General features: G+C 40.9%; 1 protein-coding gene across 1 annotated transcript in view; it reads right to left on the reverse strand.

The window, feature by feature from the left end:
- Positions 1-14,203, reverse strand: part of LOC109935974 (probable E3 ubiquitin-protein ligase HERC3) — a 48,861-nt gene that overhangs the window by 9,960 nt on the left and 24,698 nt on the right. Inside the window, exons 14-21 of the mRNA XM_048615158.1 lie at positions 13,971-14,051; positions 13,344-13,394; positions 11,801-11,863; positions 9,298-9,381; positions 8,392-8,502; positions 5,042-5,179; positions 1,182-1,348; positions 812-878 (exon numbers count right to left, since the gene is read on the reverse strand). Coding sequence (XP_048471115.1) covers positions 812-878; positions 1,182-1,348; positions 5,042-5,179; positions 8,392-8,502; positions 9,298-9,381; positions 11,801-11,863; positions 13,344-13,394; positions 13,971-14,051 — 762 coding nt within the window. The remainder of the gene's footprint in view (positions 1-811; positions 879-1,181; positions 1,349-5,041; positions 5,180-8,391; positions 8,503-9,297; positions 9,382-11,800; positions 11,864-13,343; positions 13,395-13,970; positions 14,052-14,203) is intronic.

Here is a 14,203-nt window from a genome sequence, read left to right on the forward strand (position 1 = left end):
TCAGCAAAGCATTTGAGGGAAATCTGCTTCTGGGATGGATGAGCTGCTGCTGGATTCATAATAGGGTCCTAAATACCAACCCCCACCACCAACCCCCACCAAGTCTCCAAAGCCCCCCTCAGCCCTTCAGATATAGCAGAGTTCAGACGAATGAGCGACAATTTTATTGAAGCATATAAGATAGTTAGGGGGTATGACAGGGTAGATGCTGAGAGGTTGTTTCTTCTGGTGGGAGAGTCCAGGACCAGAGGGCATAATCTCGGAATAAGGGGTAGCCCAGTTAGGACAAAGATTGGGGTAGTGAATCTCTCTCAGAGGGAAGTGAATCTGTGAAATGCTTTACTGTAGATGACTCGAGATGTTGGGTCATTAAGCATTTTCAAAGCTGAGATAGACAGATTTTTAATCAGTAGGGGAATCAGGGGTTAAGGGATTAAAGCGGAAAAGTGGAGTTGAGGATTATTAGATCAGTGATGATTACATTGAATAGAGCCTTGATGGGTTAAATGGCCTACATCTGTTCCTATGTTTCATTGTCTTATTGACTGGAGTGCAGATTGGAATGAGCATTACTTGCACATGATTTATTCTGAATGGTCTACTCATGTTCCTTTGTCCCCTCCAGTGCGCATTGGTGGTCTTTCAATTTGCGTCAATTTGGTAATACTGTAGATTGAAAGTAAACTGATGTATTATGGGAACATAAACAGAAGTTGAGGGAAAAACTCAACATATCTGGCAGCATCTGTGAAGAAATAATCAGAGTTAATATTTCGGATCCAGTGACAAAATAGTACAGGAATAGACTTACAGTAAAATCCAGACACAGCAGTTCTTCAATATCATCATACTCATAATCAAGGACCTCCTGGAGTGAACTGCATTACCGAGAAAAAGCATAAAAATTGAAAGTTAGTAAGATTTGTCATTGTATTGCCAGTTTCAAAGCAAGATTTGTGTGAGGCTACGCAGCTAACTGCAAATTGTTAATTTCCACTGATCAGAAAGCATTGATCAAAACAGATTGCTTACTTAACGTTTTAAGTGATAATGTTCTGATTATGGTATTTTGAAAAACGGAATTAGTCCTACTTTTCCCCAGGATGTTGAACCAAGGATGAGAGGTGTAGTGATAAGAGGGAACAGCATTAAAGGTTAGATAATTTGGTGGATTCACTCACTTTCCTTCTGTTGGTGAGAGTTCCTTAAGATCCTCCAAAGTTGGTGGCACATGGAGCAACTTTTTGTATAAAGCCAATGGGAAGTTGAAATTGCAAATTAAACAATTGGATACAGCAAGTCCGCAGAGAATTCCCATCAGATGAATTACAACATCCATTTCTGGTTCCTGTGTGTAGCACGAAAAGACGAGAAATTGTAAGATCATTCCTTGCAAAGTCTTCACAATACTTCCGAACAAAGAAGCAGATCATCGATTCCCTACAGTGTGGAAACAGGCCATTCAGCCCAACAAGTCTACACTGCCCTCTGAAGAGCATCCCACCCAGATCCATTCCCTTAATTTCCTGTGTCTAACCTAAACATCCCTGGGCACTGTAGCATGGGCAATCCACCTAACCTGCACATCTTTGGACTGTGGGAAGAAACCAGAGCGCCCAGAGGAAATTCACAGGGAGAATGTGCAAACTTCACACAGACAGTCACCTGAGGCTGGAATTGAACCCAGGTCTTTGGTGCTGTGAGGCACCAGTGCGAGCCACTGAGCCACTGTGCCGCCCTTAAAGCTTGCAGTCAAGATTGAGTGGTCCATGCCCTTCATGGCATCCCTCGGAGGCAAACACCCAATGTGAATGCTCGCTGAATCCAGCTCCAATCAGGTATTAAGAGCTGACCAGCAAGATTCCCAGCCAATCACAAGACTCAACGTTGCAGAAGCCACTGGCCCATCAGAGGCTGTCAGCCTCTGGGTCCTAGAGATTGTTGCTGGAGGTCTAGGCTTTAGGGAATTCAATGGAGAGAAGGCAGGTTGTTTTCGTTCGGGTCTCGCTGGGTGGGGAAAATTGTGGGGAGAGGTGGGTCATGGGGCTTGGAGCCAAGGACAGAAGATGGCTTCAGTGGCCGCTGCCTGGCCAGAGATAGTGGCAAATGAAGACCCAGCATTCATGTGGCCCTGATGTCCCTGTTGGGAAACCATCTACTTTTCCAATCTGCCAGGAAGAAAATAATCATGCTGATGGTGAGCTGAGGCTTTACGTTGCCGTTATTTAAGGCCCTTAATAGACGGTGACTTTAGAAAGTCCCGAGTTGACCTTTGTCCCCAGCACATAATTTCTGAGGTGATAAGAAGGTGATGAGTATCTCTCCAGGGCCAACTTGCCCAGTTATTTGCCCTTCTCACCACCATTCTTGTTACCTCCAGGAAGGGGTAATTACACCCTGAGTTGACACCACAGGAGAGACTTTTGGATGATGTGCTCACAAAAGGCAGCCTCACCCATCAGAAGAGCTCACTGGAAATCTGGATATAAGGCCCACATAATTTTGCAATCGTTTATCAGAATGACAAAACTCCTGCAGACTATGAAATGTGCTCTTGATGGGTAAGGTTCCCTACATGGAGCACTAAATTTGCAAATCATTCTTCATAACACAACTACTGTTGATCTTAAATCTAAACTGAACCAATGTTATGCAATTTATCTTATCATTGCTTTTTTTAAATGGTTTGCATACACCATTGGTCTGGTGCAAGAAATTACATCATACTCACATGGTCTTTCAGGGATCCATAAGATCATCTCTTTTGCAGTTAACAAACCAACATACTCTTATATAGAAATCACCATAGAATTCCTCAACTACTTTTACTTTTGTAACTAAATATTTTACCTCTTCACATTCCATTGCTGAAATACAATCTCTGATTGAGGACAGTTATACAGTTTTCCATAGGAAACTTAAGGGCAGATTCTTATGACACAGGGACTTGGAGTTATAGAGTCATACAGCACGGAAACAAGCCCTTCAATCCAACTCATTCACACTGACCAGACATCCCAATCTGATCTAGTCCCATTTGCCAGCATTTGACCATTGTCCTGCTAAATCCTTCCTATTCATATACCCATCCAAATGCCTTTTAAATGCTGTAATTGTACCAGTCTCCACCGCTTCTTCTGGCAGCACATTTCATGCATGCACCACCATCTGTGTGAAAAATTATCCCTCAAGTCCTTTTTAAATCTTTCTGCTCTCACCTTAAACCTAAGCCCTCTAGTATTGAACTCCCCCGCCCTAGGTAAAATGACCTTGGCTATTTACATGTATTTGGAAAGGCAAGAACTGATTGGGAATAGTCAATATGGCTTTGTGCATGGGAAACCATGTCTCACTAACTTGATTGAGGTTTTGAAGAAGTAACAAAGAGGTTTTATGAGGGCAGAGTGGTGGATGTGATCTATGTGGACTTCAGTAAAGCGTTCGACAAGGTTCCTCATAGTAGACTGGTTCGCAAGGTTAAATCACATGGAATACAGGGAGAACTCGCCATTTGGATACAGAACTGGCTCAAAGGTAAAAGGCAGAGGGTTGTGGTGGAGGGTTGCTTTTCAGGCTGGAGGCGGTTGCTTTTCAGGCTGGAGGCCCGTGACTAGCGGTGTGCCACAAGAATCGGTGCTGTGTCATCATTTTCATCATTTATATAAATGATTTGAATGTGAACATAGGAGGTATGCTTAGTAAGTTTGCAGACGACGCCAAAATTGGAGGTGTAGTGGACAAAGAAGGTTACCTCAGAGTACAACAGGACCTTGATCGGATGGGCCAATGGGCCAATGATTGGCAGATGGAGATTAACTTAGATAAATGAGAGGTGCTGCATTTTGGAAATGCAAAACAGGGCAGGACCTATACGCTTAATGGTAAAGTCCTGGGGAGTGTTGCTGATCAAAGAGATCTTGGAGTGCAGATTCATAGTTCCCTGAAAGTGGAATCCCAGGTAGATAGGATAGTGAAAAAGGCATTTGGTATGCTTGCCTTTATTGGTCAGTGCATTGAGTATCAGAATTGCGAGGTCACGTTGTGTCTGTACAGGACATTGGTCAGGCCACTTTTGGAATACTGCTGGTCTCCCTGCTTTAAGAAAGATGCTGTGAAACTTGAAAGGGTTCAGAAAAGATTTACGAGGATGTTGCCAGGGTTGGAGAATTTGAGCTATAGGGAGAGGCTGAATAGGCTGGAGCTATTTTCCCTGGAATGTGGAAGGCTGAGGGGTGACCTTAGAGGTTTATGAAGTCATGAAGTGCATGGATAGGGTGAATAGCCAAGGTCGTTTCCCCGGGAGCGGTGGTGGTGGTGGTGGTGGTGGGGGGGGGGGGGGGGGGTGGTGCGGAGTGGTGGTGGTGGTGTGCAAAAATAGAGTGTGTAGGTTTAACGTGAGAGGGGAAAGATTTAAAAGGGATCTATGGGGCAACTTTTCACACAGAGGGTGGTGCATGTATGGAATGAGCTGCCAGAGGAAATGGTGGAGGCTGGTACAATTACAACATTTAAAAGGCATCAGGATGGGTATGCAAATAGGAAGGGTTTAGAGGGATATGGACTAAATGGATTAAATTAGGATATCAGGTCAGCATGAATGAGTTGGACCTAAGGGTCTGTACAGCTCTATGACTATACTCAACCTATCCATGCCCCTCATGATTTCATAAACATCTATAAGGTCACCCCTCAGCCTCCGATATTCCAGAGAAAAGTGCCCCAGTCCTGGCAACATCGTTGTAAACCCTTTCTGCACCCTGTCAAGTTTAACAACATCCTTCCTACAGAGAATTGAACACAGTATTCTAAAACAATATAATCTGGCAAATTGTTCAAATACCAGTAGCAAACAGGATGTCCATACCAACCGGAAGAATTGTTGGAATAACAGCCTTTTCTTAACTTTTTTCAGCGTATCAGGGTTCCGGTCCTCAAGATCGTGTCTACTAAAATCCACGATTCCTGGGTACCGCAAGTACAAAAGGGGAGGAAGAAGTTCTGATGCATATCTTTACATGTCATGAGGTATCATAAGCCTTACCTCATTCGGAAACCAAAGCAACCCAGAATCTTTGGAGCGCTGGAATATCCGCCCGTTGCCAAGCAGCTCCCGACTAAGGAGGGTGAAGAATTCCTGTGTTATCCCTTTGCCATAACATGATTCACCTTCAAACATGACCTGAAATGGCAGCAGCATCAAGAGTAAAACATTAACACACTCCAAAATATTTGGGAAGATCTTCCTGTTTACATCCTTTGGTGTTTGCTCTTCCCTTTTTGTACAATATTGTCCAAGGATATATATGAAATGGCAGCTGATAAAAACACCAAAATACTTGAAACAAAAACAGAAATTGCTGGAAAAGCTCAGCAGGTCTGGCAGCATCTGTGGAGAGAAAGCAGAATTAATGTTTCGGGTCCAGTCATCTTTCCTCAGTTCTGTTTTTGGGCAGATGGAGTGCTGAGTTTTTGATTTTTTTGCTGAGTTTTTTTCCAGCAAATTACTGAGTTTTTCCAGCAATTTTTGCTTTTGTTTCTGGTTTCCAGCATCTGCAGTTCTTTTTTTTTTATTTAATGCTAAATTACTTGACCTTTTTTTCCTCGAATAATCACATTTCCATTAATTTGAAGTTAAGATCTGATAAAAGTCTCCACATATACAGAAGGTTAGTTGATCCCCCAATGGATTGCAAACAAGGAATCAATTAACTATAAGTTTATATAATGTCTTAACAGACTTGGCACGAAAGATCATTGGGGCCTTCCTGCAGATTTTATCCATATGAGAACGGCAGGAATCAATGATCAAAAAACATGGAGCTGCAATTTACCAACTCACGTGGGAGAGTTCACAGGGATAGGGAAAAAAAAAAATCAGAGAAAAGTGGCCACCGTCAATAGAATGGAAGGAAACGGTGAGCAGCTCACTTGGGAGCCCATCAGCAGTAAATGTGATTGGAAGAACAATCAGCTGTTAGGTAAATAAATAGCTGAAGGAGTAGTTGGGGGTGTCTATAGCCAAGTTGGGAATGGGAGCCTTTTGCCAGAACCAAGATTTCCCTCTGCTGACTCCAGGCTAGGGAATTTGCTGGATGTCGAAAGTGTTGGTTGAAGAGCAGGAGGCAGCTGAAAAGGGGTTGGGGTGGATGGGGAACGCAGCAAGATGGGAGTGAGGAGGAAAGAGGGGGTCTATAAGCGTGTTGTTGGGGAAGAACAAAGATGAAAGAGGGTTATAGGGTGAGGTGGGGAGAAAAAGGCAGCAAGATTAAGGAAGATGCCACAATGTGGATGGAGAAGAAGGTAAAACAAAGAGGGAACAGTTTTATAATTATTGACAAATGAATACTTGGTTAACTGAGAAAACATTAAATTACCGCATAGATAGAGTGGATAGTCAGAGACTTTTTCCCAGGGTGGAAATGACCATTACGAGGGGGCATAATTTTAAGTTGATTGGAGGAAGGTATAAGGGAGATGTCAGAAGTGGTCGGTGTGTGGAATGCGCTCCCGGCAGTGGTAGTGGAGTCAGATACTTTAGAGACTTTAAAGTGACTCTTGGATAGGCACATGGAGGATAGTAATATGTAGGGTATGCAGGGTAGATTGATCTTAGTAGGATAATAGGTCGGCACAACATCGTGGGCCGAAGGGCCTGTGCTGTGCTGTACTGTTCTATGTTCTATGTTGTACTGAGATAATGCATTAATCGCAATTGAATGTTTCAACTTTATGCATACGTGATAGAAACACAGCAGCTGTGATCTTACCAGACTGGGCATGGTGTGATTAGGGTGATGGTTTTTTTGTGGGTAGTAGTGTATGGGGGTTGTTTTGTAAGAAAAACTTTTGTTGTTAAATTATGTTTGCTGTCATATACCAATTCAGATACAGTGGTATCAGGGATATTATTGGTTTGCTTGTGTGCTGTAGCTTTAGGTTTAATAGAGAGTTAATTAGGGGTAGTGATGAATTCTTCTAATTTTATTTTTGTCCAAGTCCAAATACCTGAAACGACAACTATGTGACTACAGCACCTAATAAATATGTTAGTGACAATGTAAAGGTAGACACTAAAAGTCATAAACATTGTCTTCCAGAAAATCTCAAGAGGAGCCTTTGAAAAGAATAATATTTTGACCCCTGGTAGGAGCAAACTAGGGATTGTATGAATTGAGATTGATCACTGTTCTAATCTGCAGAGGACATTTGTCTTGTTTAAGGCAGAACTTCCATCTGCTCTGAATAGCATCATATGCTGCATGCCTGGAGGAGGGGGGTTTGTGTAGGTTGACAGGGTCTAGGAGCAATTTAGGGCTCACCAAAGGTCCATAATGTGACACCTGTGGGACTCTTGCTGACAGATGTGGAACCTAGGAATCTACCAGTGACTCTTGACTTAGGACTCCTCTGGACTCCTGAACTATTTTGTGTCAGACTCCAGGCTTAATCACCTGTTGTTGCAAAGGGACTGATACACATGCCAAAAACCAGTTGGGTTGAATTGCTCATGTAAATAATCAGTGACTGATCAGAGCTTCTTATTTTGCTTTTAAGCTCTTTGGTCCACTCTAATCTTGTCCGTAGTGACAGATCAAAGGCTCTCAATATTCAGTCAATGTCTATGTGCATTTGCCGCATTTCTTGACTATAGCCATTATGCTCACATTTATAATCAAAACGGCTTATGTAAACATGTCACTTTGCAATTGTACCCACCTGCCAGTGGTGGCACTATCACATTCCACTGAGGTATTGCTGGGTTCCGCTATACTTCTCAGTGTCCCATATTATGAATTAACTATAAATTGGGCCAAATCTAATAACTATATAAATGTAAGTAAAGAATGTATAATTTTAAAGCAGAGACAAACGTACATCGTGCAACCTTAAATACAATTGTCCCCTTGTCGTCTAACCCCACTTCACCTCTGGACCACGCTTGGTTTCAATGCAACACTTTTGGAGATCAATTGATCATGCATTAAAAATCCTCAACAAAGTCTACAAAATGTTATTGCTGTTACTTTTTGAAACACTTTTGCATCACCTTTTCTGTTCTATGTGGGGTTTTAAGTAACACTGCCAAATTACAATCACACTTCCCTGCCCCAGCCTCTCTACTGGCTGAGGTAGCCTCCAAACTCCTGAGACTATACTGTGGAAAATCAGCTTTGCCAAACTGTCACAAGTTTTGCCAGAACACTGGTCAAAAATAAAGACTTTAAAATGGGATCTGAATTATATTGTTTCAGTGTGTATGCAATGCCAATAGATATTAATTAACATGTAAAATCTATTTTCATGTAGTCGTTGATAGTTGGTTATTAGATAGAAAAGATATTTCACACGTGAAAGAAATTTTAATCACTCATTAGTGACCCAGTTTTGTACCTTAAGTTCAGCACAGTAAGGAGTCGATCTGGATGATTTTAAGCCTTCCAGTGCATTCTGCAGAATTACTTCCCTTGAAACCTGCAGATGAATCGGTTCCTTTAGATTTACCTGAAAGAAAGACAGACTTATGTTTATGAAGCACTTTTCAGGACTATCATACTCTATAAGCACTTTACAGCAAATGTATAATTTCTGTGCAATGCAAGAAACGGGACAGCCACTTTGCACATAAATAACAATTTAACCTGTTTTTGTGTGTGGTTGAGGGATAGATTTTGGCCAGTTCGACCAACTCTACTCTATCCCAACAGTGCCATGGGATACTTATGTTGACACAGTAGCTTGTTGAGCACTCAAGGCACGTATGCACTTGCATGAACATTTTTGATAGCTGATTTTCTACAGTATAGGCTCAGGAATTTGGAGGCTGTTTCAACCAGTAGGGAGACTGGAGCGAGGAAATGATATTGCAATTGTGTATCTTGATATCAATGACTGGTAGGCTGGGATTTATAATTGAGAAGTTGATGCAAAAGAGTGACAAAAAAAGTGACAGCAGGAAGTAAGATTTTGCTGACTTTGTTTCAGATTTTTAGTTCATGATCAATGGATCTCCTATAGTATTTCACCTAAACTAATGCCCTCCCATTAACCCTGCATGCTCTGATGTATGAGAGGACACCAGTGAGATCAATCTCAATACAATTGCAAGGTGGGCAGCTGACAAAAAAAAAGTGCCAAAGTTAGCTAACAATGAGAGCTTCTTCCAATACAATTTGTGATATATCCAAAAGCCCTTGATGTGCTGCTATATTGGAATGAGCTTCAGTCTGCATGTTAAATATGGGCATTTAATCATTAGGCTACGTTTCTACATAATGCAATTTTCATACATAACATTACCAATAGGTTCAATTCCATCTGCAATATTTGAAGCTTTGTTTCCATATCGAAGACGCAAGGATATGCAAACAATTGGTGTTGTATCTATGGAAGAAGCACATTATGTATGTTAAGTAAATTGCCTAAGTTTGTTTGTGTCTGTTTTACAATCAGAAATAAGTGTTGCTCAGATAAATGTACTTAATAACATGTATGTAAATAGAAATAGAAATACCTACCAATTGCTTTTAACACTTTCACAGCACAGGAAAAATTAACCTGGGTTTTGTTAAACTTGCACCATAGTGTATTGCAACTTGGTTTCTTTGTTCATATGTGAAAATATTCCCTGTAGCTGGGGGACTTTTTTTTGTGTCGAACCCTAGCTACATTAGTTTACATATCATTTGGTGCAATGTGCATTATTTTGTAGGTTTCCATAATTCTGCCTTTTAAGTCACAAAGGTTCACTCTTATTTTTACCATGAAAATAAAAGTAATACTAGGATGGGATGGGATGTGAGCATAAGAGATTTGGTTACTAATTCTGCAGGTGACACCAAACTTGGAGGTGTAGTGGACAGCAAAGGAGGTTACCTTAGAACTCAACGGGACCTTGAACAGATGGGCCAATGGGCTGAGGAGTGGCAGATAGAGTTTAATTTAGATAAATGTGAGGTGCTGAATTTTGGAAAGGCAAGCCTGGGCAGGACTTATATAATTGATGGTAAAGTCCTGAGGAGTGTTGCTGAACAAAGAAAGCTTGGAGTGCGGGTTCATAGATCCTTGAAAGTGGAGTCCCAGGTAAATAGAATCGTGAAGAATGCATTTGGTATGCTTGCCTTTATTGGTCAGTGTTTTGAGTATAGGAGCTGGGAGGTCATGTTGTGGCTGTAGAGGACATTGGTTAGGCCTCTTTTGGAATACTGCATGGAATTCTGGCCTCCCTGTTGTAGGAAGGATGTTGTGAAACTTGAAAGGGTTCAGAAAAGATTTGCAAGGGTGTTGCCAAGGTTAGAGGGTTTGAGCTATAGGGAGAGGCTGAATAGGCTGGTGCTATTTTCCCTGGAGTGTCAAAGACTGAGGGATGACCTTATAGAGGTTTATGAAGTCATGAGGCACATGGATAGGGTGAATAGCCAAGGTCTTTTCCCCAGGGTGGGGGAGTCGAAAACTAGAGGGCATAGGTTTAAGGTGAGTGGCGAATAATTTAAAAGGGACCTAAGGGGCAACTTTTTCACACAGAGGAAGTGTATGTATGGAATGAGCTACCAGAGGATGTGGTGGAGGCTAGTACAATTACAATATTTAAAAGACGTCTGGATGGGTATATGAATGGGAAGGGTTTACAGGGATATGGGACAAATGCTGGGAAATGGGACTAGATTAGGTTGGGATATCTGGCCAGCATGGACAAGTTGGACCAAAGGGTCTGTTTCCATGCTGTGCAGCTCTATGACTCTATAAAACCAGTTATGTCTGTTTTAAAAACATGTTTCGACAAAATAATGAATGATTCCCATCTGAAAAGTTTCACCCCATTTTGATGTCCCATTGAGATTGTTTTACCGCCTTGATTCACCAATTGTCTTCGAATGCAGGAGAAAGCGAATCTCAGATCATTTCGTAAATGCTGTGAATAATTGTAAGCAAATGTATTTGAATGATAAACTAGAGGGATCATCTGTCAAATACTTCAGCTTAGGGAACCCAAATAACGTTTGGTAAATGTGGTCTGTTAAGGGCCACAGATACTGGTGTGAAAACAAAATTGGCAAAAATAGGATCTATCAGAAATCAGGGCAGGAATTCTGGATCCAAACACCTGATGTTAGTTTGCATAAGTGTGGTGCCCCCATGAGTCTGTGAAAATCTAGGCAATTAAGTCATCTTTGTGACAGGAGGAGACCATTCATTGTGTCAACTGTGTACCAGTTCTCCATACAGCAATGCAATCAGCCCCATTCCCCAGCTCTATGCCTGTGAGCTTATTTCCAAATTCACATCCAATTCACTTTTAAAGTCATTGCTTGCCATTGCTTTTACCACCCCTATTGACAGCAGGTTGCTAATTTTAAATCTGAAATAAGATACATTTTTGTTCAGCAAAGGTATTAAGGGATAGGGGCCAAAAGCAGGTATATGGAGTGTGATCACAGATCAGCCATAGGTCTCACTGAATGGTGGAACAGGCTTGAGGAGTTGAATGACCTTCTCCTATACTTTTGCAAGGAGCCTTCAAGTCCTTCCTGACCCTCTCAGTTATGGACATAAACTCCACTTAAATGAAGTTAGAATTCTCAGTAGGCTCACAGTGAGGAAGTAACAAGCAGGACCCAAGCTAAGGGCTCCACAGAACTAACTCAGAAGAAGAGGCCCACACCTTCTCATGGTTAGGCTTAGTGTGGCTTGAGAGCAGGCCTCCTGACTTCTCCAGACCTCCAATCTATTTCAGGGAGGAAATTTTAAAAAGTACCAAATGATTATTATTCACAAAAACAAACATGCAACACAGACAACTTACTGTGAGCAGTGCTGAGAAGAATTGCTGAACCTTAAGTTCAGAAAATGCATTGCCGCTCATTAACTGTGAAGAAAACACAACGCCAACATGACAGATCAGATTTACTTCAGAGTGCCCAAGAAACAAACAAGTGTTTTACTTCTACAAACATATTGGTTTTGCTGAGAGACAAACACCGCTTTGGTGAAACATTTCATTAGAATGGGAAAATCTTGAGACCACAAGTATCAATGAAAGGTGGATAAGAATGAAACCTTTCGTCTGATTGCAATTCAGCCTCTTGTGTTATCAGTTCTTAATATTAATTCCTAATCTTTTTTACTTCTTTTTTGTCAAGTCAATGTGGTTTTGCTTTCACTGCAGACTGAATATTTGGAACAAAACCACCTAGAATTTCATACTGTTCACTGAATAGATTATAGAGCCGTCCAACTGAAACAGAATGTCATCATGTCTGCTCAGTTTATTATAGAATAGAATAAAATCCCTACAATGTGGAAACAGGCCAGTTAGCCCTACAAGTCCACACCACCCCTTCAAAGAGCATCCTACCCTGACTCATTCTCCTACTCAAGCCTAACACACCTAACCTAAACATCACCGGCAATTTAGTACAGCCAATCCACCTAGCCTGCACATCTTTGGACTGTGGGAGGAAACCAGAGCAAACCCATGCAGACATGGGAAGAATGTACAAACTCCACACAGACAGTTGCCTGAGGGTGGAATTGAACCTGAGTCCCTGGTGCTGTGAGGAAGAAGTGCTAATCACTGAGCCACCGTGCCACTCAGGATTGATTGCAGAATTAATTTGAAGCAGTTAATTTTAGGAAGTTAGCAATTAAGTTAGTATAAGTAATCGAGAGAATTCTAATCTCATCACAGTAGTTTGAGAATTTGATCTCCATCTTTAAAAATCTGGAAGTAAAGTTATGATCAGTAAAATGTGGCTGCAAAGCTGTCACATTGTCTTAATAACTCAATTGTTTTCTGAAGTCCTTTTAGTTTTTTTCAGGTTTACACCAACATGATTGACTCTTACATCCCAATGTTATATTACATTAAATCAGCTGTTACCACTTCATCCTTTGAAATTCTCCACCACCATCACCATCTCAGTCACATCAGAGCAACTCAGGGTGGGCAATAAATGCTAACCTTGCCAGTGATGCCCATATCGTAAGAATTAATTTTGCAACAATCAGGCTGGAACAGACTGCCACAACTGCTCATAGCACTGGCAATGTAAACTGACACATTGCAATCCCCTATTGATCGCCAGCAAGAAGTGATAAAAAAATTGTTGAAGATTTTTGTTTTCATAAAGCCTGGGATTTTAACTAATTAATCTCATCCATCATTTCCATGGCCCAATATTTGAGATACATTCATGACAAAAGATGCAAATGGATCAAACACATTCATTTACCATGTCCTCAATCATAAGGAATTAATTCATGATTTTATCTAAAATTTTTATAAATGTTTATCTCTATTCACTTTTTGGCCATCATCATATATTCTGTATTCATTTAAAATGTACCTGATCAGTCATAGCTTGGAAATTGCCAAGAAACCACTTCTCCAAAAAGGCCTGAAAACAATGACATGAAAATAAGTAAAAGTGAACATTCATTGAGATTGCTTTGTGCATGAGGCCAACAAATATTAAGCTAAATCTAGCATGGAGAAAATGACAGCATTGCCGTTCACATTGCTACACATTTTTTTTTTTAAGTTGCCAACAAAAATAACCTTCATCTTTCCAATCTGTCCAAACCCCTTTCCACAATGAAAACGTTCTTGTCTGTACAACAGACAGAGTAGAAATGGCAAATTGGTAAGTAAAAGTATGTCTTAATATAACATGAAATTAATTTCAGCTCAGAATCTCTCCACATTACAAGATCATTTAGAGCGTCTCATAGAAAAATGGGTAGGCCATTCAGGCCATCAAACTTGCTCAGCAATTATAATGTCTCTCTCCACATATATACATATACACACACTCTACCAATACCTAATCAGCATTCAAAGTTAATTGTATATTTTTTTATGGTAATGGACAAACCATGGAACAATGAGGGTGAATGAGATATGTGGCAAACTGTAAAGATCTGGCTGAGAGATTGGTGAAACAGATTAGATTTAGAAATATTCATCCACCTACCATCACAGAGTCCGTCAAATTTTCCATCACAGGAATGCAAAAGTTTCTGTCTGGGATCTTTGCATGTCTGCTCGAATTTACCTGCCAGCATAGAATTAAACATAGGTTAACATTTTTGTGATTAGTCCAGGAGTAATTTGGGTTTATTAAAAACAATGTGCGTAGGAAGAACAATTGTCTTTGGACTTATATTTCTAAAAACTTTACACAGTCCCTCTAAACTAAATTGTGCA

The sequence above is a fragment of the Rhincodon typus genome, chromosome 1 (genome assembly GCF_021869965.1).
Source record: "Rhincodon typus isolate 14 chromosome 1, sRhiTyp1.1, whole genome shotgun sequence".
In the NCBI taxonomy this organism is placed as follows: domain Eukaryota; kingdom Metazoa; phylum Chordata; class Chondrichthyes; order Orectolobiformes; family Rhincodontidae; genus Rhincodon; species Rhincodon typus.